Source organism: Cimex lectularius, unplaced genomic scaffold (assembly GCF_000648675.2).
Source record: "Cimex lectularius strain Harlan isolate CLEC.00 unplaced genomic scaffold, Clec_2.1 scaffold56, whole genome shotgun sequence".
NCBI classification, from domain to species: Eukaryota; Metazoa; Arthropoda; class Insecta; order Hemiptera; family Cimicidae; genus Cimex; species Cimex lectularius.
Genome location: NW_019394202.1, coordinates 950,049 through 976,203, shown reverse-complemented (window position 1 = coordinate 976,203; position 26,155 = coordinate 950,049). Strand labels below are relative to the sequence as shown.

The 26,155-nt window shown below is 34.2% G+C and overlaps 1 protein-coding gene across 5 annotated transcripts in view; it reads right to left on the bottom strand.

The window, feature by feature from the left end:
• Positions 1–1,012: 1,012 nt before the first annotated feature.
• Positions 1,013–26,155, bottom strand: part of LOC106666630 (E3 ubiquitin-protein ligase TRIM71) — a 34,532-nt gene continuing 9,389 nt past the window's right edge. Inside the window, exons 2-4 of one of the 5 annotated variants that reach the window (XM_024230123.1) lie at positions 24,269–24,409; positions 10,243–10,292; positions 1,013–3,884 (exon numbers count right to left, since the gene is read on the bottom strand). In XM_024230123.1, coding sequence (XP_024085891.1) covers positions 1,773–3,884; positions 10,243–10,292; positions 24,269–24,409 — 2,303 coding nt within the window. In that variant the 3' untranslated portion in view covers positions 1,013–1,772. Of the gene's footprint in view, positions 3,885–10,242; positions 10,293–19,478; positions 19,606–24,268; positions 24,410–26,155 lie in introns of those variants that run through there. The other 4 variants (XM_014393958.2, XM_024230124.1, XM_014393959.2 and 1 more) reach the window with 4 other exon arrangements.

Genomic DNA, 26,155 nt, shown 5'->3' with positions numbered 1-26,155 from the left:
GTAAAAACAACTATCCCTTATTCATATTAACAATTATTGAAAAATGGGTTCGAGCTCAATGTGATAACAAAATTATATCAAATTTAACACAATTTTTGTTTAATACTGATACAAGGCTTTTTTTTTATTAATGTGACATTCCAGTCCCTTTGATATTTATTCAAATTCGACAACAAATTAAACGGAAGAACTGAAAAAAAAACAATTCTCCCTTTTTTTTTTAATATTAAAACCTGCACCTTTGAAATAAGGAAAGTCAATAATCTTAAAATAAAAGGCTCATTGAAGAAGCGAAAGACAAACGTATAAAAAAATTGAAAATTTAACATTATGATTGATAAATATAATATATATTTAAATTAGAATAATTCAAAATTATTCATAAAATGCCGTAACTACATAAGTCTAATTTTATATAGCATAAAATGCAATATATTTCACTTAAGATTTAGAGGAACTACAGTTTCCCAAGGAAAAAAAAAATTAAAGCAAGGACTCAGTCAAATTCTTGAACAAAGCCTCAACAAGTAAAAAAAAAGAAATATTAAAGTATAATATATATAAAGCATGTCAAAAAAATCATGTTAAATACACTTCTCCTTTTTTTTGTTCCATAAACTGATCACTTGCCGAATAAATTTATTTGGAAGCACACATTTACATTTAAAATGTAATTAAACATTAAAAATGGGTATATAATGGACTTGGATCGATCTCTGATGGACACACAAGCACATTATACTGTATTACAAATACTTTATAAATAAAATGAATATTCAATATTTCTAATTTTAACAAGGAGAAGTGTGTTGTATTTCACATACAAAAAAAAAATAAAAAAAAAATAAAATACCTGTCGACAGGTACAAATTCCATGCAATTCAAATAAGAAACCAAGCAAATTAAAATAAAAAAATAGCAACCACATAAGCCCTATTAAAACATTCAAATTACAAACATTAATGTATGAAGGCCTCTTTGAGTTATTAATTAATTTCAACAAAAGACTTAGTCATAAAAAAAGAAAGACGTTTATATCATATAAATCTTTAGGAATATCCTAAAGTGTACAGTCTTATTCATGTGTATTTTGATCACCCTTATTAACTAAATAAAGTAACTTTATAATTGATTATAAAAAAAGTTCATTAACAATACAATTAGAATTAAGTCTTTGAATTTGTTACGTACTAAATTAAGATCTTGATTACAATATTTTTTTAAAATTTCATAATGAAATCACTTTTAATATACTTGGTATTTTTTAAATTTCAAGTATATTAATTTCTTAAGCATTATAACATGACTTTATACTAAAATTCAGTCTTTTTCTCCAGTCTCTTGACTTAAATGCATAACTTACACTTTTTAAGTTTTTAAGGTAATTAAACAAAAAAAGCAACAATCAAATATGGCTTTTTTTTCTTGAAGAAGTATCAGATCTTCTTTCAAAGTAATTGTAAGCAATGAAAATCCGTATTACTAAAATTCACAAAACTTTGTACTTAGCAAAACCTGAGGTATCGTCATAATATAAAATATGGGAAAATAATCAATACAGCTGTTAAACATCTGAATTCCCACAAATATTCTTTTAAAATAAAAATGTGTACTGTCATAACCACATTGAATGGGTTATATTATTCAATCATGGACATGGGTAAGCTCCCAGATAAAAATGGTATAAAATTTCACTACAATTGAAAATATTTTGTATCACTTTGGATTGTCACAAAATATGGTTAAAATTAATCTTATATAGGATTGTCATCTTAAAAAACTTGAATTCTGTTATTTCCAAAATCGACAACTACGACCTTTCCATCTGGTGTCAAGCAAACTCCACTCGGACGATCCAATTGTCCAGGCTCTTTACCAGCAGTTCCAAACTGCCATAGGAAACTTCCGTTTTGTTCAAAAATCTGTATTCTGTTGTTTCTTGAATCTGCAACTATTATCTTGCCCTCGTGATCGACAGCTACACCTTGCGGACGTAAGAATTGCTTTGCCGCAGAGCCCTCTGTACCCAAAAAGCGTGCATTGCGGAAATTTGGATCAATAACGACAAGTCGATGATTATTGAAGTCGGTCACGATGACACAGCCTTTTGCTCCAAAACAAACACCTCTTGGGGAGTCAAAATGTTTCACCATGTTGGTAGTATTTTCGAATCCATATTTGCATAGGAAAGTTCCATCAATTGAAAATAATTGTATACGATGATTTCTTGTGTCTGAAACTACTATTCTTCCTCTTGAATCTACATCGATGTCCCATGGGTAATTGAATTGACCAATCTTTGAGCCTTTTTCACCAAATGTGAAAACAAATTGACCTTCTGGTGTGAATACTTGAACTCTGTGATTATCTTTATCTGTTACGACAATCCTTCCCAGAGGATCTACTGCCACTGAAGCAGGACGGTCAAAGTAACCTGGTTCCGAACCGTGGGAGCCAAATTTTCTCAGAAAAGTACCATCACTTTTAAAAATTTGTATTCTATTATTACTCCTGTCAGCTGCAATTATGTTGCCCTCAAAATCACAGCAAACGCCCCAAGGTCTGCACAACTGTCCGTCTTGTTCTCCTTCACCCCCAATAACGACATGGGGGCGTCCTGCATCTGTGTAATCTCGTGGAGTCCTCCTCATGAGTGAAATGCTGTTTATTGTTCTGTTACGTGCCAACATTCTGTGGTATGGTAAACCGAGTTCAATTTTGGGTTTAAACGGAGATGAAGACCAGAGACTAAGCTTATCATCTTCCATAATAGAGGGAATAGAATTGGAGCTACTCTCAGTCGGTGGTAAAAATGGTGACAGTCCATCAGCAATCGGTGCAACATCATTTTTGTTCGGAAAAAAGGGTGTTATACGAGTGCCAATATTTCTTAAAATGCCTTCTACAATAGTCGATGGAGGGCATCCAGAGCATGTTACATCACCCATATTATTCAGTGCCAGTAGAAATGAAGCGTCTGGTGGAATAAAAGTAATTTCATCATCAATATGGTGCATACCAGAACGGATGCTTCTAATTTTTTTGAGCTCGGTGAATGAGTTTTCTTTTGCATGAAGAATATCAATCGGACTTCCGACTTCCAAAACATCAGACAGCATTTCAGAAGTGTTCGAATAACAGCTTAGCACAGCTCTGAGACCGTCAATCTGTTGTTGGATCGCCTTTTGCTTCATAACTCTAATTTTGTCAACTTTCATCAATAAATCCCTTTCCCTATCTTCGAGAACTACTTTAGCCTTTCTTATCATTGTTCTAATTTCTCTTCCTACTTCATGACTTTTCAAGTTTACAGAATCGATCATTCTTTGTGAAATATCTAAACATTCTTTTACTGATTGAGCTCCCATTTTCGCATCTGTAATCAGCCTGACCGATGCTGCTCTAGCACCTTCGATCGCATCTTGGAGGTATACAAAAGAATGCCCTCTATGTTCTCTCATAGTACATTCACCACATATTGACGTGCAGCAGGTATCACAGTAAAGTTTAACAGTTTCTGTCAAATGTATATCACAATGCGTACTATCATTTAAAATTGTGCTATTGGGACTTCCGCTGCTGGCGATCGACGAAGCGTTATTGAAAGTTGGACTTTGCTGAGAATCGGTAATACGTACAATGCAATGATCCTTTGTCAGTTTAACTCTAATATGAGCTCTTACACAGCTATCACAAAGTAATTCGTCACAATCTTTACATCTTGAGGTAGCTTTCGCACATTCATCACAGTTGTGGCAAAGACATTGGGAATCATTTTTATCTTGAAGAAGATCATTGAGCAGAAGGTCTTCCGGTTCGAGAGGGCATAAATTACCAAGGCATTGTAGTATTGTGTTATGATCAGAAAATGTTGTTGCCATATCCTGCAACAAACAAAAAATAACAAATAATTAGTACAAGATAGTAAAATCTGATATAACAGCACAATTAAAACTAATTAAAAAGGGTGATTAAGAATTTGAAGATGTTGTAATGCAAAGGTTTTTGAAGTTAATAACAACCAAATAAAAATGGGTATATGTTGGGAAACTAGAGACCTAAAAAGGAACATCTGTGGGCTTTCTGTAAGCAGCCTGTAGCAGCCAGACAAAAAAAAAAAAAAAACCTGTAACCTTAGCTGGCAATATGAGACCACTTAAATAGTGACAATCACAATTTGTCGATTATTTTCTTTGTGCCAATTAGAGTTCGCTAAAAAGACTAACTTAAATCAGATTCTTTTCTTAATAAGAGTAATATTCTGTAGTACTTGACGGTTACCATGGCTACTAATTGATATTGCTCGGCTGGAGGGTAGTGAGCATTACCTATTTAGATGACACCCTAGGATCGGAGGGTGGAATAAGTAAGGATAAGTCGCAAACGCCCAGATTATGTTATCCCAAGTCGAAAATAACCGGTAAACGATCTTCAAAGCTGTAATTAGTGATTGGAGTTTTAGTGTCAAAATCACGCTGAAATCTTAAGTTCAACGAAGCCTTTTTGGCGGAAGATTTTTACCACTTTTTTTGGGTTAAGGGAGCTGTTTGAGCATCCTATAATTTTTCCCGCCAGTTAAATTATCATGTAACCGGGCTTTTCTTCGTCAAAATATTTTAAAGGAGAATCTTTTTACAAGGCGGTTTTCTTAATGAAGTGATCGATGTATTCCGTCGGGGCTTAATTTTCGTAAAATTCGTCGTGACGCGCTCAACTCACACTTGGTATGTTTTTGGCTATGTATTGCGTTAAAAAAATCTAACGTAATCTTGTAGGTTTGGGGGAGAGGCAGGCCAAGGAGAGAACCAGTCATTTTCCCTGGGCCCCACATCATTAGGGGGTAGGTAGTCGTTTCGGGACGGAACATTTCATGAACTTCCTATAGAGCTCTTTATATTATTGGCTGACATGCCGATTGAGATTGGTTCCACTTCGTTAGAATAAAAGCAGGATTTGAAATTGAGACCGTCGGGGGGGCCGGCGTTTTTGAAAAAAGTCCCATTTGTAAGTATGTCGGGTTCGAAAGTAGGGCCGCTGGATTTGAACCCCGGGACCTTTACCTTACAGTGATGAGCGCCGTGTCAACGCCTAAACCGTTGCGGCCACGAAAGCACATGGTGGTAGATTTTTTTTTAATGAAATGGTTGACATTTCAAAACCTGTTCGAAAAGCTTGATGAACGCGAAAGTTTAATTGTTTAAATGTTTGATTTTCCTTATTAGCAAGGTTCTTGTCGATTTTTATGGAAAGTGCCAAGACAACATGTGGAATTTGAACGAAAATCGCAGAAAACGGGCACTGAATCTTCATTTTTCATTGCTAATTTGATTTGAGATCTCTGAGAGTTTCAATTAATTATTATTTTATGTAAGGTCTTTGTTGAGATGAAAAAGTTAGTGTCAGTAGCGGGATTTTCATAAAAGAATAATTAATTGAGATACTATGATCAATTGGACCACTAAACATACATGGATCTCTGATAGTATTGACACACTGAAGATGCTGATGGAATGCGTCTTGTCAGACAATGATCAGTAACGGTCAAATTACAGGTTCACTACCTCAAAAAAAAAGAGAGAAATCTCACATTTTCGATAAATTAATTTAAAAAATTCTGACTTTAGCGATTGTAATCACCAATTGTAATTTTTTTTAAAATAAAATGCCAGCCGCGTCTGTGCCAAACACCTTTGCCAGAAAAGTGTTCCCGCCACGACGCAAAGGTTGGCAAATATATTTGTCTTTCTTTTACGATCCGAGGTTTTTAGAACGAAATGCGACAAAACGGCCACAATTTAGAAAATTTTTATTTAAAGGACTTTCGACGGGAATTTCTTCTAATCCGTTTAAAATCGGAAACGGCCTTAAATTGCCAAATTCCCGAATGACCGTACAAGAAACGTTCATTTAGAAACGGATTTCGGACAATTGATGCCAACGAGCCTTCACACTATTCCGCCTAAAAGAGTGTCTATATTTAGAATTGAACTATTATTAGATAATTGTTATCTTTAAATTTCTTTCGTCAACTTGGTTCTCGTTTTTGCGTACGCGTATTTCGAACCGGTGGTTTCCAGGGTTGATATTCAGCCTCTTTACAAAGAACCCGCCGAACTACGTAAAGTTAATATTTATTTTTAAAAGATTATAAAAGTACAAGAGACAGTGTACTACGTCTGAGCGAGAGAAAGAGAGAAAAATCTGTTTAAGATAACTATTGTAGCGATTAAGGCCTTAAAGAATAAAGAAGATAAGAAAAGCAAATTTGTTCTAAAAAAAAATTAAATTAAACACTAGTTGCCGTAATTAATTTATCTTCTCCACAATGAAAACATTTCAGATAAGATTCAAAACAAATTTATTTTACTGCTATACTAAATTATCGATAAATCGTCGATTAAGAAAAAAAAATATTTTAAATGATTTACATAACGTATTTCTAGTTTATTACAGTCGATTTTTTAAATTATTTATTTTATTATTATCATCGCGTATTAAATTAGATTAGAGACATGTACGAATTTTCACAGCAATACAAAAATTTTCATTTTTGGGCTGTATTATCCTGGAGGGTCAATATTTTCTCGCTGTTGGCCAGTGTTCCACTAAAAAATCCATAGGTCCTCTGGATTTTATCCAAATTCAACGTAATTATAATTTGATTATTAGAGATCCTGAGATGCCGTCTGGCGTGAAGTAGGTTTAGAAAAACATTTTCTTTATCGTGCCAACATGTCGATCTTTATTGACATTATCTTCAGGGCCTGGGTTTATAAATATTGTTTAAATGTATGTAAGGTCTTGGGTGAAATGAAAAGGTTATGTGTCACGAGCGGGATTCGAACCCACGACCTTCGGCTCAATTCGCCGCTGCTCTTGAACTAACTTTTTCATTTTAACCAAGACCTTACATACAAAGAATAATTAATAGAAATAAGTAATGTGGTCAATCAGACCACTAAACATAATGGATTGTTTAAATGTTATGCATGTAAGATGTGAATATGTATTTATACACGATATAGAAATTTTAGGTTTAATCAAAGTATTTGTACACACTCAAAGTGTTACACAGACAACTGTGTTACTCACAAGAATGACACATCTACACAGGAAACACACTTTGAGCCCTGAAGATGATCTCAATAAAGATCGAAACGTTGGCACGATAAAGAAAATGTTTTTCTAAACCTAAATCACACCAGACCGCATCTCACGATCTCTAAATAATCATTAATTAACGAGCACTAAATACTACGCACAACCGTTGGAAAGCAAGCAGACCTCTTCACTTTCAACTTATGTCATCAAATTTTGGATCTATAGGTTTCTAAAATTCTACCCAATATGTACAAATATTTTTTGAAACTAATGAAATACCAAAAAAATTCGAAAAAGTATGTGTTTTTACGGTTTTTAGTTTTTCACCCTACCGGTTTAGGGACGAGTTTAATAGTTGGGGAATGGGTGTATTCGACTAATTCAACTAGATCTTAACCACCTATCGGTTCGTAGATTGTATCATGGCAGCCATAAAAATATACATTACAGAGGTTTCCAGAGGGAAATTTTTTCGCTCACCGATGTCCGGTGTTCCAATTGAACAGTTCATAACTCCTCTGTACTTTATCCAAATCCAACGTTATGACGACCGTTGGAAAGGTGAACAGGCTTTCTTTCATCTTATGTCAAAAGCGTTTATATGAATTTAATTTTGGAAGTTAGAAATTTAAGGATAAAATCAACAAAAACACCCCAAAAGTTTTGTTTTATATCCCCAATTCTAATTTAATGCCGAATTTATACCATTACGTAGTTTAAAGTGTTCTAAATTTTGGTTAAATTTCTATGGATCCCTGGAGCCGTTTGAAAGTTATGACCAATTTTGTGTTTGAATTTGAAATAAAAATCGAATGCCAAGCATTATTTTTTGATACATCCAAAAATTTGTATTCAGGGTTGTTTAGGATGCTAAAAAAAAAACAAATCGACTTGGTGTTTTGGTAAAAATGATATTTTAACCTTCTTTCCTAAAACGTGAAAAAACTCAATCACACGAAAAGGATCAAACTACTGCAAATTAAAGCTATCTATTGAAATTTTATTTTGTGTCAGAGTGACGTAGCAAAATGGGTTAAAAAAATTAAGCACAAAACAAAAGTTCAGTCGTTTTTTGCACCTAAAAACAACTTAATAAGATTTTTTGGGAAAATCAAAGAATACTTTATCGGTAACATTTGTCGCCTTTGATTTTTTGAAAACAATCATACTCGGTATATCTTTGAAACGAACTCACCGTTCGACAGGAAACTCCACAGGGGTTTAAGACTCAAAAAATTTCACCCTTGGCATAAATTCGGTCACAATAAATACGCAATAAATGGAGATATAAAATAAAGCGTTTGAAGGATTGATACTTTCATCCTTATTTTTCTCATATACAGCTCGTGTTTTTTGCCAGTAGGTTCTGCATTTAATATGGACTCAAAAATTAACTTTGGTCCGAATCTCAGCAGTTTCGTAGTTATTCCATTTTTTCTGATTTTTTAATATTTCACGACCTTGATTCAAATAAATGATGATAACTCCAAAACTGAAAGGTTTTAGACAAATCCGTTGATACCATTGAAAACTACGTTAAATTTCCAATAAGATGTGATAAATACTAAACTTGTTTCATGTTATGTGTGTTTCATGTTATTTAACATGTTAACTTGTTCATGTTCATAAATACTAAACTGTTCATGAAATAAGTGTTTTAATAGCCAGAACTTTGAAAAAGAATTTCACAAGAAAGTTGACAAACTTACTATGGTGATTTTAAATTTCTAGATGTTTGAAAAATTAAAAAGTAATTACACCACTAAAAAGATATTAAATGGAGTATGTTTACTGAAATTTCTCAAGGTTTGGAAATAGTAGTTTCGAACCACCATAGTAAATTTTCCAACTTAAATTTTTTAAAAATGTTCTTGCTACTAAAATGCTTATTTCACGAACGTTTACAAGTTTAGAATTATTCACATCTGATTGGAAATTTAACGTACTCGTCAATGGTCTCAACGGATTTGTTCAAAACCTTTTAGTTTTGGAGTTATCATTGTTTATTTGAAGCAAGGTCGTGAAATCTTAAAAAATCAGAAAAAGTGGAATAACTCCATAACTGCTGAGATTCGGACCATAGTTAATTTGGACTTTTTGGTTTCAGTTTGACTGTATAATATACTGGCAAAGTTTGTAAAACGAGTAGCCGAATGTATAATGAGAAAAATCCAAAGGTTGGTGCTATACTCTCAAAGAAGAGAAATTCAACTTTCAAACAGCCGTAATGTAACAAATTTGGATAAAATCAGTGTTAGGAACTTTTCAGTGAAACACATCGGAGAAACAAAAACTACCACCCCACAACGAATCCGGTCAAAAAATGTATATAATTAATTTCTAAAACGTTCACATTTAAAACCTCTAAAGGGTACTTAAAACAAATCCGATTTTTTTAAACAAATTTTGTTGGCATGTTTTACTTGAACTGTCGTTTTTGTATATATATGTATTTACTCCAGTTTAATACTTTCCTGAGTATTATTTTCTTATCCTGGTGAAAAACAAATCTATTGATACATATTAACTCCATTATATTTAGTGGTCTATTGATCAAATTACTTCTTCAAATTAATTAATCTTGTTATGTAAGGTTTTAGTTGAAATGAAAAAGTTAGTCACAAGCGGGATTCGAACCCACGACCTTCGGATCAATACAGCGCTGCTATCTAACCACTTGAGCTATCGTGACTTCCACTCAATTAATCAATAACCTTGAAACACATGCAGAAAATCACAACAAATGCAGAAAATCTGATTTATGCTCTAACTTGTCTAATATTTTTAAGAGTCCGTAGAATTCGGCGATCCCACGTCAGTACTCCCCTTAAAAGTGTAAACAACCCAATAGAAAAAAATTGCAAAGATACACAATCCGCCAAATCCCCGAAATCAATGCCTGTATTTTTTGCTAATAAGACTTAAATTGATGAAATAAAAGAATGTGAGAATGGGACGTAAAGATACGAAAGAAGAGATACAAGAAAGAGAGAAGAGCGTCTCCAAATTGATTATCTACATAGATAAAGTGAGTTAGCTCGTATCTGTTTATGTATGAAATTTACATCATGCTGGAAGATGGATTTTATTGACTTTGGTCGTAATGGGCAATATAAAATCATACCGCCTTGGTCAACTTACATTTTGATTTAATGAGAACTCTTCATCGCGCATAGAAGAAGTCATCTCGCCTAAAACAAATCAAAATCAACGGGGTCAGACTCATCCAACGGCCAAGGGAGGAAATAAAATATTGAAAGATAACAATTTTTACAGAACCCAGTTAAAAAAAATAAATAAAAATAAAAACAAAAAACTTCAGCACTAAAGAAACTTTTTCTTTCTTATTTAACCACCTTGCTTTATTGATGAAAGTGGTAAAATTGAGACATGCTCGAAATCCTACCCTAGGCGGATTGGCCTGAATTAAAAGAGATAAAAAACGCTCAGAGAATTATCTGTTCTGCCCCACGATACCCCTTATATAATTGATAAAAAATGCCTAATGAATCACTAACAACTTTTAATCGTATAATTTACAGAAAGATGCCGTCTGTAAGTTTATGAATTGAAACTAGCACGGACAGTTGCCAACCACCCAAGGGTACTATTTCCGAACAGAAAAAATTAATTAGGAAGATAGTCGATTAAAATGGAAATTTTAATTTTAATACACCCAGTTGAACAAAATACGTTCTAATTTTGCTGAATAAATCCGCCTTTTTTTCTGGCCAGTGAGAAAAATCAATCTAGTCACAAACCCCTATGAAGTATTCGCCCTTCAGTATATCCGGTGGGCAAGGCAACAACATCTGGGAACTAATCTTCAGAAGTCTCATGTCAAGACAACACACGTCACTAACTGTTCTTACTTTTTTCCTACATCAAGCTCATATCCGTATAACACAAGACTAATTGATTACGTCTTAATATAATTTTTTTCGAATCACTATCTAGAAAAATATTGATAATGTTACTGCAGAAGAAGAGTAGTAAACAACAAATCTGTGATTCCGTGAAACAACAAATTCTATTGGCCAAAAGTAAGAGAAGTACTTTTAATTAGCTACACAAATTTTAATTCAACTGTAAACATAATAGATTAGGTTTTAAGACAAAGTCGCAGTTATCTGTCATCCTGCAGACCAATCCCGATGTACTTCCATTTTCTAATAATGGACACGTCTATAATCTTGATCAATTTGCTTCTTTACAATCAACATTTCATGTGAATTCTTGCAATTACAAAAGACAAAACTCGCAAAATATTTATTGCAGTTTGTCCAGAAAAAAGGCAAGCCTGAACTAATTATGTGTAAGCAGGGTGGTAGCTTCTGGCCGCGGGTGCCCGGCCTGTTCTTCCAGTTTGACACCAGTTCAGAAAATACACTTTTTGAAACGATAAAAATTAAATATTTTATCTATAGTTACGTCAAATAAGGAGATAAATAATAAATGAACTGCCAGGGTTGAATAATGCAGGAAAACTATGTTATCTTTATGAACTATTCTTGGGTCGATAGTATTTCACATTATAAATATAACTCGAGCAAATTCTCCTCATAAAAATTCAATTGGGTAAACTCAAAACTCCTTCCGAGAAAAATAGTTTTCGAACCTTTATCTTCTAACACAAGTAGTGTCTTTATGTTGTTATGAGATAAAGTTCTTGGAAAATATTCTGTCAACTTTCGATAAAAACACCCTTTGTTGTCCTGACGAGAAATCATATTATTGTAAACAATTGAACTAAACACAAGCCTTAAAATAAAGTAAAAAATACTTTTAAGTCAAGCTGGTTATTCACACGAAAACATGTTTTAACGTAGATTTGTTTTTGGGCCGGATACACAATTTTCGCGGTACCGGGTGTGCATGTGGGTTGGTTAGGTGAAGGTTAAGTTAGGTTAGGTTTAAGCATAAGTTAAGTAGGGTTAGATTACATACCCATGATCCAATGTTTTGGAGTTTTTTTCTCTCTTTTGTTATTACTTTTTATTTAGTTGATTACAGGATCGATTTCGGACTTTTCCGCTTTTTGGAAAACATAGTGTGCGATTTACTGCAGTACTAAAGGTTACATGGAATAACCTTCACACTATTTTTATAAACTGCTAAAAAGTTAGTGGAAACAACTTTGAGAAGAAAAAAAAATTGTTAATTGCTACTCAGACAAAAATATTTGAGGGAACGTTGTATTTAGTTAGACCTGAAAACAAAGCTATAGACAAATAATAAAATGTCTGAATTTCAATGAATGTTTGTTGTTTCAATGAATTTATACAAAGAGCCTAATCCAAAACTTATTGCAGTGTAAACATTTTTATGGGAAAACAGTAAATTTAGAAGATAATAGAAAAAATAAAGACATTGTTACTGGTGAGATGTTTCCCCGTGAGATTTTTTCTTCTAGTGATTATTAAACGTTACAGATATGTTCTACAGGTTGATAACTTCTCCTAAGACAATTACATTTTCCTCATAGAATGCAAAACAACTCGTCATCAGAAGGATTTTAACATGCCAAATTAAGGACTTGCTGTATTTTTAATTGAAACCCATCTAATGTTTTTAAATTATCTTTCATTGCTGATTTCCGAAAGGTACGGTATTCCTAAATAAGTTTAAGAGGGAAGAACGTCCACAGCCACACTTTAAGCTAATTTACCAGCCTTGTGACATTATATTTTTACACCTAGTTAAGGACATTGTTANACATTTTCTTTATCGTACCAACGTTTCGATCTTTATTGAGATCATCTTCAGGGCCTTGTGTTGTCTGCATTTCAGCAAAAAAGTTCTCTGATTGATGGCCGATGCGAGTTTCTTCTCATTGTTGGCGATGTCCTTCAGAATACTTTTAGCTACGTGTCCGTATTTAGTTGAAATTTGTTCATAGAATCCCATATTCTTCGTTCTTCTCGTGTAGAAATGTGTAGAGATTAGTGACCGTTAATCGATAATTATTCAGATATCGTGAAGGACATCGCCAACAATGAGAAGAAACTCGCATCGGCCATCAATCAGAGAACTTTTTGCTGAAATGCAGACAACACAAGGCCCTGAAGATGATCTCAATAAAGATCGAAACGTTGGCAAGATAAAGAAAATGTCATTCTGAAACCTACATCACACCAGATCGCATCTCACGATATCTGAATAATTAAGAAGAAAATGTTGTCTACTTCTTTGATAAAACGTTCTGTATTAATTTTCCTTAGTTATTAATATTTTTTAGTGTTTTTATTCATTGTGCGTCGTGCATTTTCATAGGCATGGACCCGGAATTACAGGAAAATAAATATTGGGATTTAGTCTGTATTCTGTGGGGTGTTGGTAGTTGGGGATGTTCTGATCATTTCACTCATTTCGGATTTTGGCCAGCTTCAGTGGTCAGTCTTTGGGTTATTTTGAACATACCCACCACTGGGTCACGATGAACGTCCCAAGCTAAAACCAAATTAAAGACCGAAAGAACTTGCATTGTGAGGTTACTATTTTTTCTTTTGAACCATGAAAATATCTAGCCATTTCATGCATATCAAGCACGCCATGGAACCAAATATTGACTGTTTGGAGGACTGGTTCGATGTCCCTGGTCTATTGTCCGTTTCCAAAGGGTCAAAATCCTTTTTCCTCCTTTAGTTCCTTTTTTCGTTATTTCTAAGAACATTATTCTGAAAACGCCCTAGGCCCTACCTGCCACCAGGTCGAACAATGAGACTAACAGAATTTTACCTGTTGGTGAATTGGACTATCCTTCTGAACCCGGAGCATTTCCCACTTGCCTTAATTTAGAAGGCTCGTGAAAAGGTCTCCCCCTTTCACGACCGGGAGGCAGGAATACACATCCCGATGTATTCAAAACTACATTTCTATTTCTATTCGAAAATTCCGAACAGGATTCATAGTTTGAAAGAAAAGAAGTATCACGAGGTTATTATTAGAGTATCCTCACCAATTATCTCAAATGTGTTTTTCTTTTGCCTAATTTTAGAAATTGATCATTTGTGCAGTGGCCTACGGTTTTGTCAACAGTTCGAACATCCTATTCTCGCTCTATATATTGAAACTAAATGATAATACTCATACATATATACTAAATAATAATACGTCACTATAGCTCAAGTGGTTAGAGCAGCCGAAGGTCGTGGGTTCGATTCCCGCCCGTGACACTAACTTTTTCATTTCAACCAAGACCTTAAAAACAAAGAATAATTAATTGAAAAAAGTAATTTTGTCAATCAGACCACTAAATGTAATGGACTAAATGAAAATGCAAATTTAAACTGAACAAAAACGAGCCATATATGAGAACACACATCTTGTTTAATCTATATAAAAATATTATTTGAATCATTTCTTTATTAACTGCAAGACTTATTTTTCACATTACAAATACAGCTTTAATTTTTGAGATCCACTTTTAAAAAAAGTACGTGTTCAGATTTGATTTAACCTTAGCCAAACTAGTTCAAAGAAATGTTGTTTTATCTTATCTGATGACAACTTACCAGAAAGAAACTACATAATGGGTCAATTATATTGAAATTATTTACGGCAAAAAGCGAGAACAGGGATACACTGTTCCAGCCCATGCGGCATTGCCTACTATTTTATCATGAATCAAACAGACATTAGACTTTTTTTTATCTAATAAATTTTTAAAATTGTTTGGTTAAGGGCTAACGGTTTTAATTTTTTTCAAATAGTACCGACACGCTATCAAGATTATAGATTTTTAAAATATTTATTCACTATTTTTCGTGGTCCGCTTGACCAATTAATAACATTCAATTAATTGAGGTTTTAAGTTGGTCACGATAGCTCAAGCGGTAGAGTAGCGGCGTATCAAGCCGAAGGTCGTGGGTTCGAATCCCGCTCGTGACACTGACTTTTTTATCTCAACTTAAAACCTTAATTAATTTAATATTTATTTTATTTGGGTAATATTAGTGACCGTTAGGTAACAACACTCAACAGTGACACATATACACACAGAAAACACCACACTCTGAGCCCTGAAGATGATCTCAGCAAAGATCGAAACGTTGGGACGATAAAGAAAATATTTTTCTAAACTCACATCACACCAGACCGCAACTCACGATCTCTAAATAATCATTTATTTTATTCCTTTCTCTGTAAACCGTCTTTTAAATAGTGAAACTAGTTTTACTCGTCTCCGACCAAACGTACTCATTTCAACGAGCAGTCTCATGAATAGTTTTGAGGGTTAGAGACCCCAGGAGAACAAGTATTCCATGAAGGGGTGGCCGAGACTGCGCCCTAATGGCAGAAACAATGTGGAAAAATAACTATAAATAATAACTCCAGAACATACATCTGTAAAACTGCCCACTTTAAGGGGTAAATTGTTTAATTAATTCACCAAGGCTAATTATTAAATAATTGCGATTCTGTATTTTTAAGCGTAAGGTACAAAGTAACCTGATAATCGAAGTACTCACCTAGAAAAAGTACCATTTTCACTTTATTGACACATTAACTGATTTAACTTTACCAGACAAAAGAAAGCTTTTACTGGTATAAAATCAATAAGCAAGATATCACGGGAATGAATGAGGGATTTTTGAACTTTCCTAAGAGAACGTTGAAGAAAGTCCACCAGTCAACCGGCCTAATCTTACACTACCCAGTTTTCAGACAGAAACATTTCGCACAATTATTTTGTCGATTTTTTTGCCCACGTTTTATTCGTTAATAAATTCCTAAAAGATAAATGAGTCATTATTTTTGTACAGCCTAATCTAAAAGAGCAATAACTCCTATTATGCCCTGAAAAACAATTCACAATATTTTGTGAAGTAGACCTAGGATAATAGGTAAATTGCAATACTGCGAGATTCTTCATGAAGTCTGAGGGATTTCGGCTTCTCGCTGTATTCAGTGTTTGTTCTGTTTTCAGCTTGTAATCATGTGGGGGAGGCTAAAACGAATGTGTAAGCAATAGCATCTGTTTATCCGCAAATTTTCGCTGTTTGAGCGAGCTTGACCATTTTTTTCAGAAATTTCTTTAAAGACAGGAAAAAATCCCCCCGTTTATGATAAATCCTATGTTACAAATTACATCCTTTCACATTATTTGCTCTTTTACAAGGATGTAGAAAATTTGGACTCTCTTAATACTACGGATTTTCTTTTGTTTTCATTGACTTTTGAAGACGAAAGAGAACCGCAATAAAAATAGCAGCTTCTGTACATCATCACGGACAACAATAAACGATAACTGTTTATTTAATTTACAATATATTACTTTTAACTATATATTTCTATATCATATATCTATACTTCGGTTTCCTAGATCAGTGAAATAGTGGCACAAAAATAGTTCAATAAGCTGGTAAAGTTAATTGAAAAATCTAGTAATTTTAAAACATGTTTTGAGTAAAAACATTGAATAAGTCTAAATAGAATACGGCCAGTTAGGTTCAATTAGCTCGAAAAATAATTATTTCATTCCATTCAGCACAACGTACATGGGAATTAGCACAAATATCTAACAGGTATCACTGAGATACTTTAGGGAGGGTTTTTCCATTTTCTTGTGTTTTGCCCCACTGTGCGACGGCGCGTATGCGCTAAATCGCACGTGACAAATTTACCATATTTTTTACAAGAACGTTAGGAGCCTCCTTGTCCGATCTAATTGAAATGAGGATCGGCATCGAATGGATTGTATTAAAAAATGACCTATGGTTGAATTGGGTTAGTACAAAATGAAACAACCTTAGCAGCTGGCCCATTGGCACATACGTGGTGAATCTCATAAAGCAAGTTACATATTTTATTTTTGGCAAAAAGTTGTAGTCTTGGGCCTAATGGGAGTGACGACAGGTCTGTGTATTGCATTAGAAAATGGCCTATAGCAGAATTATGCTGATTCGAAACACAACAACCTTAGCCATCGGAGTATATGGGCTACATCCTATGTAACATGTTTTCACAAAGATGAGGAATCTTGGATCTAACGAGAGTATCGATCGGCCTATTTATTGTATTCGAAAATGGCCTATAGCAGATTTATGCTGATTGAAAGGAAACAACCTTAACAAATCGCCCGTCGGCGCAGTGTTTTAAATCCTATGCAACAAGCTTCCAAACGTTTGCTTTTTACAAGGAGTCTTGGATCTTAGCAAGAGTGAGGATCGTCATGTGGATTGCATTAAAAAATGGCCTACGGCTGAATTTGGCTAATTCGAAACGAAACAACCTTAGCAGTTGGTCAATTGTCACCTCTGTGCTACATCCCATGTGACAAGTTTCCCAATACTTTCTTTTCACAAGAATATATGAGTCTTCTATCTTAACTGGAGTGGCAATCAGAGTGGGAATTGTATTAGAAAATGTCTTGTTGCTGAACTGTGCTGTCCCGGAAGAAAAAATATTAGCAGTTAGCCCGTAGGCCGTATGTGCTTTATTCTGTGTTACAAGCTACGTCCTACATAACAAGCTTCCAAACTTTTCCTTTTTACAAAGACGATTTGCCTTGGATCTTAGCTAGAGTGAGGATCGGTATGTGGATTCCATTAAAAAATTACCTATGACTGAATTGGGCTAGATCAAAACGAAACAACCCCCCCGGACGGCGCGTTCCAAACTTTTACTTTATACTAGGATAGATGAATTTTGGATCTTAACTAGAGTGACGATCGGCATTTAGATTGTATTAGAAAATGACCTATCGCTAAATTGTCCTGATTCGAAATAAAACAACTGCAGTTGGCCTAATGGTACTATGTGCTATATCTGAATTGACATATTTTGTGTTAACAAAGATGTAGCAGTTTGGTTCTCAACTGGAGAGACGATCGGCCTGTGGATTGCATTAGAAAATGGCCTATAGCAGAATTATGCTGATTCGAAACAAAACAACCTTAGCCATTGGTACACCTTAGTATATGTGCTATATCCTATGTAACAACATGCATTTACAAGGACGAGGAATCTTGGATCTTAGCTAGAGTGACGATCGGCCTGTGTATTAAACAAGAATGTAGTAATTGTGGCTCTTGCAATTCACTGGAGTGACTATCGGCCTGACTTTTCTAAAAATCTGACGTGCTAACTATATCCGAACGCTTACCCCATCCTCTTCTCCAACGGAAAAACCTCCAGCACGACGCAGCAGAGTTAAAGACCGTGTTCCGAGATCATTTGGAATGACAGAGAATTCAGCCGGGTCGGGAAATAATCAATATGAAGTTGAGGGAACCGGGAGAGCGGTGGATTAGGGGAGGCAACGGGAAGTACCTTGGGGTAGGTCGGGCACTTCGTCTACACTCCGAGCCGAAAACATTCGGCCCCTGCTGGAAATCCAGAAACCACTCCAGCCTCCTTTCTTCCTTCCGTATAATTTAACCCTTAAAACTCCATTTTCAATACTAAATACATTTATTTAAAAAACAAAACAAAAACCCTTTAACGTTTTAAAATCGATAAAAAGTTAATTTTTCATTTTTAATATTTGAATTCGCCTGTTGTCTCATAAAAGAAAAAACCGCTTTCGCTTCAAAAATTTAGTTTTCGATTTTTTTGGCAAAGAAAACAAACTGGGGAAACTTTGAGTTTTTCCAGAATCATTAAGATGGTTTTTCTACGTTAAAAAATTATAAATATTATATTTGAGTAGAAATCCGTTGCGGCACTGTATTATTTATATCGCAACTCGTGATGGTTTATCTTATCGTGAAAAAAAGAGAAAAAAATAAGAAAATAAGCTATACACAATCACGTTTGGAATATACGTTTATAAAGAATTTTAATCGAATATTTTACAGACTAAATACAGTGGAAAGCTCGGCAAATGACAGATTATTAACCGTACCCTCACAGATTCCTTCTACCGTAGTAAAAAAATAAAACAAATAAATAAATAAAACCGAATATGAAATTAAATAATATTATGCTTCTTATGACGGTCCGACTATTAAATTTTTTTTCGAAATTTATTACGGAAGAAAACGATTAAAAGTTTACTGGCTGTCATATTTTGTTTACATCATGTTTTTACCTAGACGAGAAAATTTATATTTAAACTTTTAATATTGTGTTTTTGTCTAAATACGCGTTTTGCCTCATCGGTATAGTTATGGTCAAAAGTTGTTATAGTCAAAATAAGCAAAAAAAATTTTTTGTTTTGTTCGCGACGTATGCCAAACGATGAAAACTCCATAAGACAAGAAGTAGAAATTTGGGTGTTGTATTGATCCATAACCTACCCCTACTAAGCAAGTTATAAACCCCCTCGGATGATCCCGGCACTCGGGGAGTCGAAACCACCCCAACGTCCCGGTGAAAACCGACAGTCAAACCACCTGGAAAAAAATCGAATTTACCAGTGCAATTTAACTTACCGTTTTTGTTTTTTGGGCAGGCCGGTTCCGAATAACGATACAAATAATAATTTATCACATAACCTAAGAAAAGACGCAATTGTGTCGACGGAAAGGACTAACAAACGAAACTGAACTAGAAGCGGGTTGAGGAATGATCTCTGGATACGGGACGTCCCACCATCGGTTTTGGGGAGGGATTTCACCCCCACCAGAGGCCGTTTGTCCATCCCCACCGACGCCAACAACTCCTCTATGGGACGGAAAGGAACATTTCTCCGCTCCGCCCTTTGCCCCTTCTTTCACCCTTAGGCCAGGCCAAAAACCGAATTTGGCCCTTTCCCACAAATGCGGATCATAAAAATATTCAATAGGCGAACTTTATGAGAGTTAAGTTGTCAAGTCGTTCTTTTTGAATAGAGAGAAAGGCAAATATCGGAGAATTTAAAAAAAAAGATAAACAAACCCTCTTTCCAATGTGTGTTTCTTACTGACCTGTTATTTTATAATTTATAATAAAAAAATCTGAGGATTTAAAATTGTTCAATGTTGAAATGTTAGCCACGCAAATAATAATTTGTTTATTTAGAAAATGGAATTAGATACAGGGTTGTTTAATGTTTGCGTATTTATTGCTATTTGTTTATTGTCTATGATTTGTTTATCTAACCTTATTTATTTTGTATTAGGTATATGATTAGTGGTTAATAGTAATATAATTTGTTGAAGTCGTGAGGAATGGTCAAGAATGGGGTAGTTTAGAAAAAACACCTTTTTTGCTGGCGTTTCGACCTTTATTCCGGTCATCTACAGGGCCTGGGTAAAATTACAAAACATCTTGTTTGGAAAAAATACAATTTAAGATGTAAATATAAATTTTGAACCAAGTATTTCATACTCAAATAAGTGTGGTGCCATATTGGTTTTGTGTGAGTGTTGCGATATTTGAATTTGGGTTCTGCTGTTTTTCTACGATTGCGGCATGGTGGATGATGTTTATGATCAAAGAAATTTTCCCAGATTTACCGCGTCCCCCACCCTGTTTTACGATATTTTGAATGGACAACGGGGTTTTTTCTTTTTTTTTTAATTTATGTTTTTAAAAAAATCCGCAGTAGATTTGGTGACAAAACCAGTACAAATTCAAGCTGAACATATTCGTGTCACCTTTTAGCAACCCTCTATTTCAAACGGGGGTGAGTGAATTCACTAGCCTCATATGATCTGTTGAATTTTATGAGGGGTAAAAAGGTCAAAATATGCTTTTTGGCCGAAGGTTTTTATTACTGTTTGGAACAAACATATTTTTTGCATTGTATAAATTCACTTTTTTCCACATCCTACATGTATTTGTTAAATTTAAACAATGTTTGTAAATCCCAGGCCCTGAAGATGATCTCAATAAAGATGGAAACGTTGGCACGATCGATTTCCGAATAATCATAGACTAACGTCACTAATCACCACACGTTTGGAACAAAAATCATACTTTAGGGAATTTTTATGGCTTTGGAACATAGGGAAACAAATAACGCTGCCGTAAATCTTTTAAAGACAATTTTCAGTGGAGAATACGTTTTTTCAGAGGAATTAGAAAAGGCGAATTTTTGCTGTGGTTCTTGCAAAAGCGGGTAAATTCACGGATAATTGGATTGCCAACGTACCTCTCCTTTTCAAAAGAAGTGAGTGCATTTACCATTCAACCCTCGTATGGTCTATTGAACTTTATGAGGGGTAAAAAAGCCAAAAGTTGTTTTTTGGACGAAGTACTTTACTAATGCTCCATGTACTTCCAGATGCCATGCATGAGTAATGATTTTTTTTCAATATATTTTTACATATGTTTTTTTATGAAAATGAACACTACTGTCACTACTGTGTGTCGGGTGAGAGTGCCAGTGAGATATTAAGATAATGACACATCTACACAAAAAACAAACATTTTGATGAGTACAAACTACAAAATACTTTGTTTGAGTCTAAAATTTCTATCATTGTATAAATTCATTTTTTCACATCCTACATATATTTGTATAATTTAAACAATGTTTATAATGATGATCTCAATAAAGATCGAAACATTGGCACGGTAAAGAAAATGTTTTTCTAAACCTACTTCACGCCAGACCGCATCTCACAATCTCTAAATAATAATTAATTAATGGTCACTAAATATCACACGTTTTTTTGAGATTTAAACCGTAACAAATCCGTAAAATTTCCTTTTTAAAATAGAAATAAAGTCAAAAAGCAAATTTTGGCCTTTTTGCCCCTCATAAAATTCAATAGACCTTAGGAGGGTTAAACTGTAGATGAACTCACTCCTTTTGAAAAGAAGAAGAGGGTTGACAATCAGCACATCTATCCGTGAATTTACAGATTTTTGCGAGAACCATGGCGAAAATTTGCGTTTTTGTCATTCTCATAAAAAACACTTATTGTTCATTCAAAAATATATATTAAAAAATCATTACTCATCCATCTCTCCATCTGGGAGTACATGGAGCATGAATAAAGTCCTTCGTCCAAAAACCAAATTTTGGCCTTTTTGCCCCTCATAAAATTCAATAGACCATAAGAGGGTTAAATTATAAATTCCTCAATCCTTTTGAAAAGTAGAGGAAGGTTGGCAATTCACGCATTTTTGCAAAAACTTATAAACTGCATATCCAACCTCCTGGGAAGAGCATGGAGCGTTTAAATGTTTTTGCGTGATTTAAACCGAAACGAATCCGTAAAATTTCCTTTTTTTGAACAAAAATAAAGTCAAAAAGCGAAAATTCAATAGACCCTACGAGGGTTGAATCGTAAATTCACTCTTTGAAAATACAGAAATGCAACTACCCTTGATTTTTTTAACGGAACTACTGCGGAAAATACCTTTTTACATTATTCTAAAAAATATGTAAAAAATAAACATATAATATATAGGTTCAACTGTACGTGAATTTTTTACCCGTTTATGAATTCTGACGGCGGAAATTCCCTGTTCACGTGTTCACATCTCTAAAAATATTCGTATTCGGAAATATATCAAAAATTTCATTAGTTAATAACGCAAAAGCTTTCTCGGCAACACGAACCATTTTGAATTTTTTCACATGTATTAACGAAATTTTTTGCCATTTCTGCTCCTGCAAAATTCAACAGATCATATGAGGCTTGTGAATTCACTCACCCCCGTTTGAAATAGAGGGTAAGTTGCTAAAAGGTGACAGGAATATGTTCAGCTTGAATTAGTACTGGTTTTGTCACCAAATCTACTGCGGAAATTTTCTTTTTTTTAACATACATTCTTAAAAAAAGAAAAACCGCGTTGTCCATTCAAAAATATTATAAAACATTTTATTTGTTATTGGTCTAACCTTACACAACATATCAAACCTTCTGGGGGGGGGCATTATTAATGTTTTCACGTTTAATGTTAATGTTTTAAAGCATTAAAAATCCCTCAAATTACCTTTTTGTAAACGTAAGGTCACAAAGTCTTTCGGAAAAAATAAATAAATTGACCTTTTCCGCCCTTCATAAAAACTTCAATAAGCGTTAATTGTCAATTCTCTGCGAATAGAGGGAAAGGCAAAATCCGGATTTTCTAATCAGAACCACCGAAAAATTCCCTTTCTATCATTTGTAAAAAAATAAAAGAAATAAAATAAAATAAAATAAAAATAAAATAAAATAAATAGAAATAAATAAAAAATAAGAAATCATAATAATTCTTCACAAATTGCATTAATTATATGCAGAAACCTATGCACGACACAGCTAATCATTCTGAGGGAACGTGAAGCATTTTCAATGTTTTCACGCGGTTTAAACGATAACAAAACCCTAAAATTCCTCTTTTTGTAAACAAAAATAAAGTCAATGGGCTGAAAAGCATATTTTGCCTCTCATAAAACTGAACAGACCCTACGAGGGACAGGGTTACATTGTAAATTCACTACCTTTCAAAATAGAGAAAGGCAAATATCCTTGAATTTTTACCGAATTTTGTAACAAGAACCACCGAAAAATTCCCTTTCTATCATTTGTAAAAAAATAAAAAAGACGCATTACAATTTTTCAAAAATGCAGAACATTTCAACAAAAACCTTAAATAAAAGGAATAATTAATATGGTCAATTATGGCCATTAAACAAATATGCATTAATTTATATGCAGATGCTTATACACGGCACATCTAATCATTGTGAGGGAACATGTATTTTTCAATGTTTTCAATGGTTAAAATATAAATTCACTCCGGTGTTTTTGTAGTACTGCTTACAGAGTTTTTTGTAAGCAGAACCCCTGCGGAAATTCGCCATCATTCGCTAAAAAACACGTGTGGAATTCAAAAATATCTTTTTAAAAATCATTAGTTATATCCAGAAACATACACGACATAACCTACCTTATGGTGGATTTTGTACTGCATGAAACAGAATGTTTTCTAGTGGGTAAAGCCATAACAAATCCATAAAATTCTATTTTTTAAACATCCAAATCATTCCTTGATACGTTTGTCCCAAAATAATTAACTATTAAAAATGTTCTTAAAACAATCCGAAAGATTTTATTAATGATGTTGGGAAAAAAGGCATGTACAGGGTTCTGCTTTAAAACCCTTTGGATATGCAATGCAAATTTCTGCCAGTACTTTCTTTCGCAAAAATTATCGGTTGTAACTCTTCTTGTGATTTACGTCATGTGATCTTCTGCTCACATTTAAATTTTATTCTATAAATCGATTATGTTTTAAAAATAATATTGTATGATTTCTCCACGGGGTCTTTGTCGCAATGAACCAGTAATTTGGTCGATACCTATTACTTGTGGCCTGCCAATCTTTGCTGGTTTGGTCTCTCGTTCGAGGCTCGACTTCTCGACATCTTCACTGCCTTTTAACTTAGCTTTAAAGCGGGTTTTGAACTTAGCCGTGACGACTCGTCCAATTTGAAACATTTCTACAAAAAAAAACAACGTTGTAGTGAATATCATTTATCTGTCACACTGTTAGCTGCCAAAATGGAAAAATGCTGAAATCGTATTCATAAAATGGTCAATTTTAACCTTATTTTGACAAATATACATAGTCTTATGTTCATGTTTAGTTGAAAAATTGAAAAATCACACCGACACTGAAGATGATGAGAAGTCGAAATGTCATGAACAAGACATATCTGCGAGGAGGTTAGGCAGACCAAAAATGACCGGCAATGACCAAAATACAGGTTCATCACCCCGCAGGCCACAAGAAGAAAATTTCACAAAGAAAATATAGTCATAAACATACAAGGTATTGCCGATCTTTTGGGTGATCATGAAGGAAGTTACTATGTTTATTTAATTTTATCAGGCGAAAAGTACATATTAATGTGTGGTGATTAGTGACCGTTAGTCGATAATTATTCGGAGATCGTGAGGTGCGGTGGGCACTCTCAAGACGACACACAAGAATGACACAATTACGCAGAAAACAAACACTTTGAGCCCTGAAGATGATCTCAATAAAGATCGAAACGTTGGCAGGATAAAGAAAATGTTTTCCTAAAACCTACGTCACACCAGACCGCACCTCACGATCTCCAAGTAATCATTGGCTAACGATCACTAAACACCACAAATTAAAATAATTTTTGTATCTTAAAAGTAAAATTTTCTTGCACCTGGTTCTTCTAATTGGCCACTGGTTTTTCATTGATATTTTCTTGTCACCAGGCAATTTCGTTGTTATAGCGTCAAAAGGTTTTCACCTCCTCTCGAAGGCAAATTTTATTCAATTCTCTCATCAGAAAATTTTATTTTTCAATAATTTCCATCAGTTGACAAAGTCCATCCATGGACTTTAATGGAAGCTTCCAATATCCCTGATCTCAGCCGTATTGTCAAATGGGTCTTTTATTCCACCCATCCTTTAAGCGACAGATCGCCATCTCGGCTATTTGAAAGGCCGCACACAAACGGAAACTCGATCTCTTAATTTAACAATTTGTGAGTCTAAGTGCCGCACTGTTGGAAAAGCCTACTTTTTAAAAATTTGACAAACATGCCTGTAAAACTTTTTTTTTAATTCGTTAAATCTGTATCGCCTGATTAACCTGTTAGGCTAATCCTATTTTCATGCTACACCTTGCTGTTTTGGCACCAATTGACAAATGTCATGTCTGAATTGGATGAACAAAGAAAACGTTTGCAATTAAATTTTCCAAATAGAAGGGAATCGGTTTGGGCGAGTGGGGTGATCGAACTCCTATCTGCCACTCTGGGTTCAAATCCCTGCTCAACTCATGAAATTTTAATTGAGAATAAGAAAAACAATCATGTAAAGTGATTCTGATCCCTTGCCAGCGATTAAGCCTTTATTATTTATTAAATTAACTTGAAGTCACGATAGCTCAAGTGGTTAGCGCAGCGGCGTATTGAGCCGAAGGTCCTGGGTTTGAATCCCTCTCGTGACTAAATTTTTCATCTCAACCAAGACTTTAGATAATAAGTATAATTAATTGAAATGTGTGGTGATTAGTGACCGTTAGTCGATGATTATTCGGAAATCGTGAGATGCGATCTGGTGTAATGTAGGTTTCAGAAAAACATTTTCTTTATCGTGCCAACGTTTCGATCTTTATTGAGATCATCTTCAGGGCCTGGGATTTACAAACATTGTTTAAATTTAACAAATACATGTAGGATGTGGAAACAAGTGAATTTTT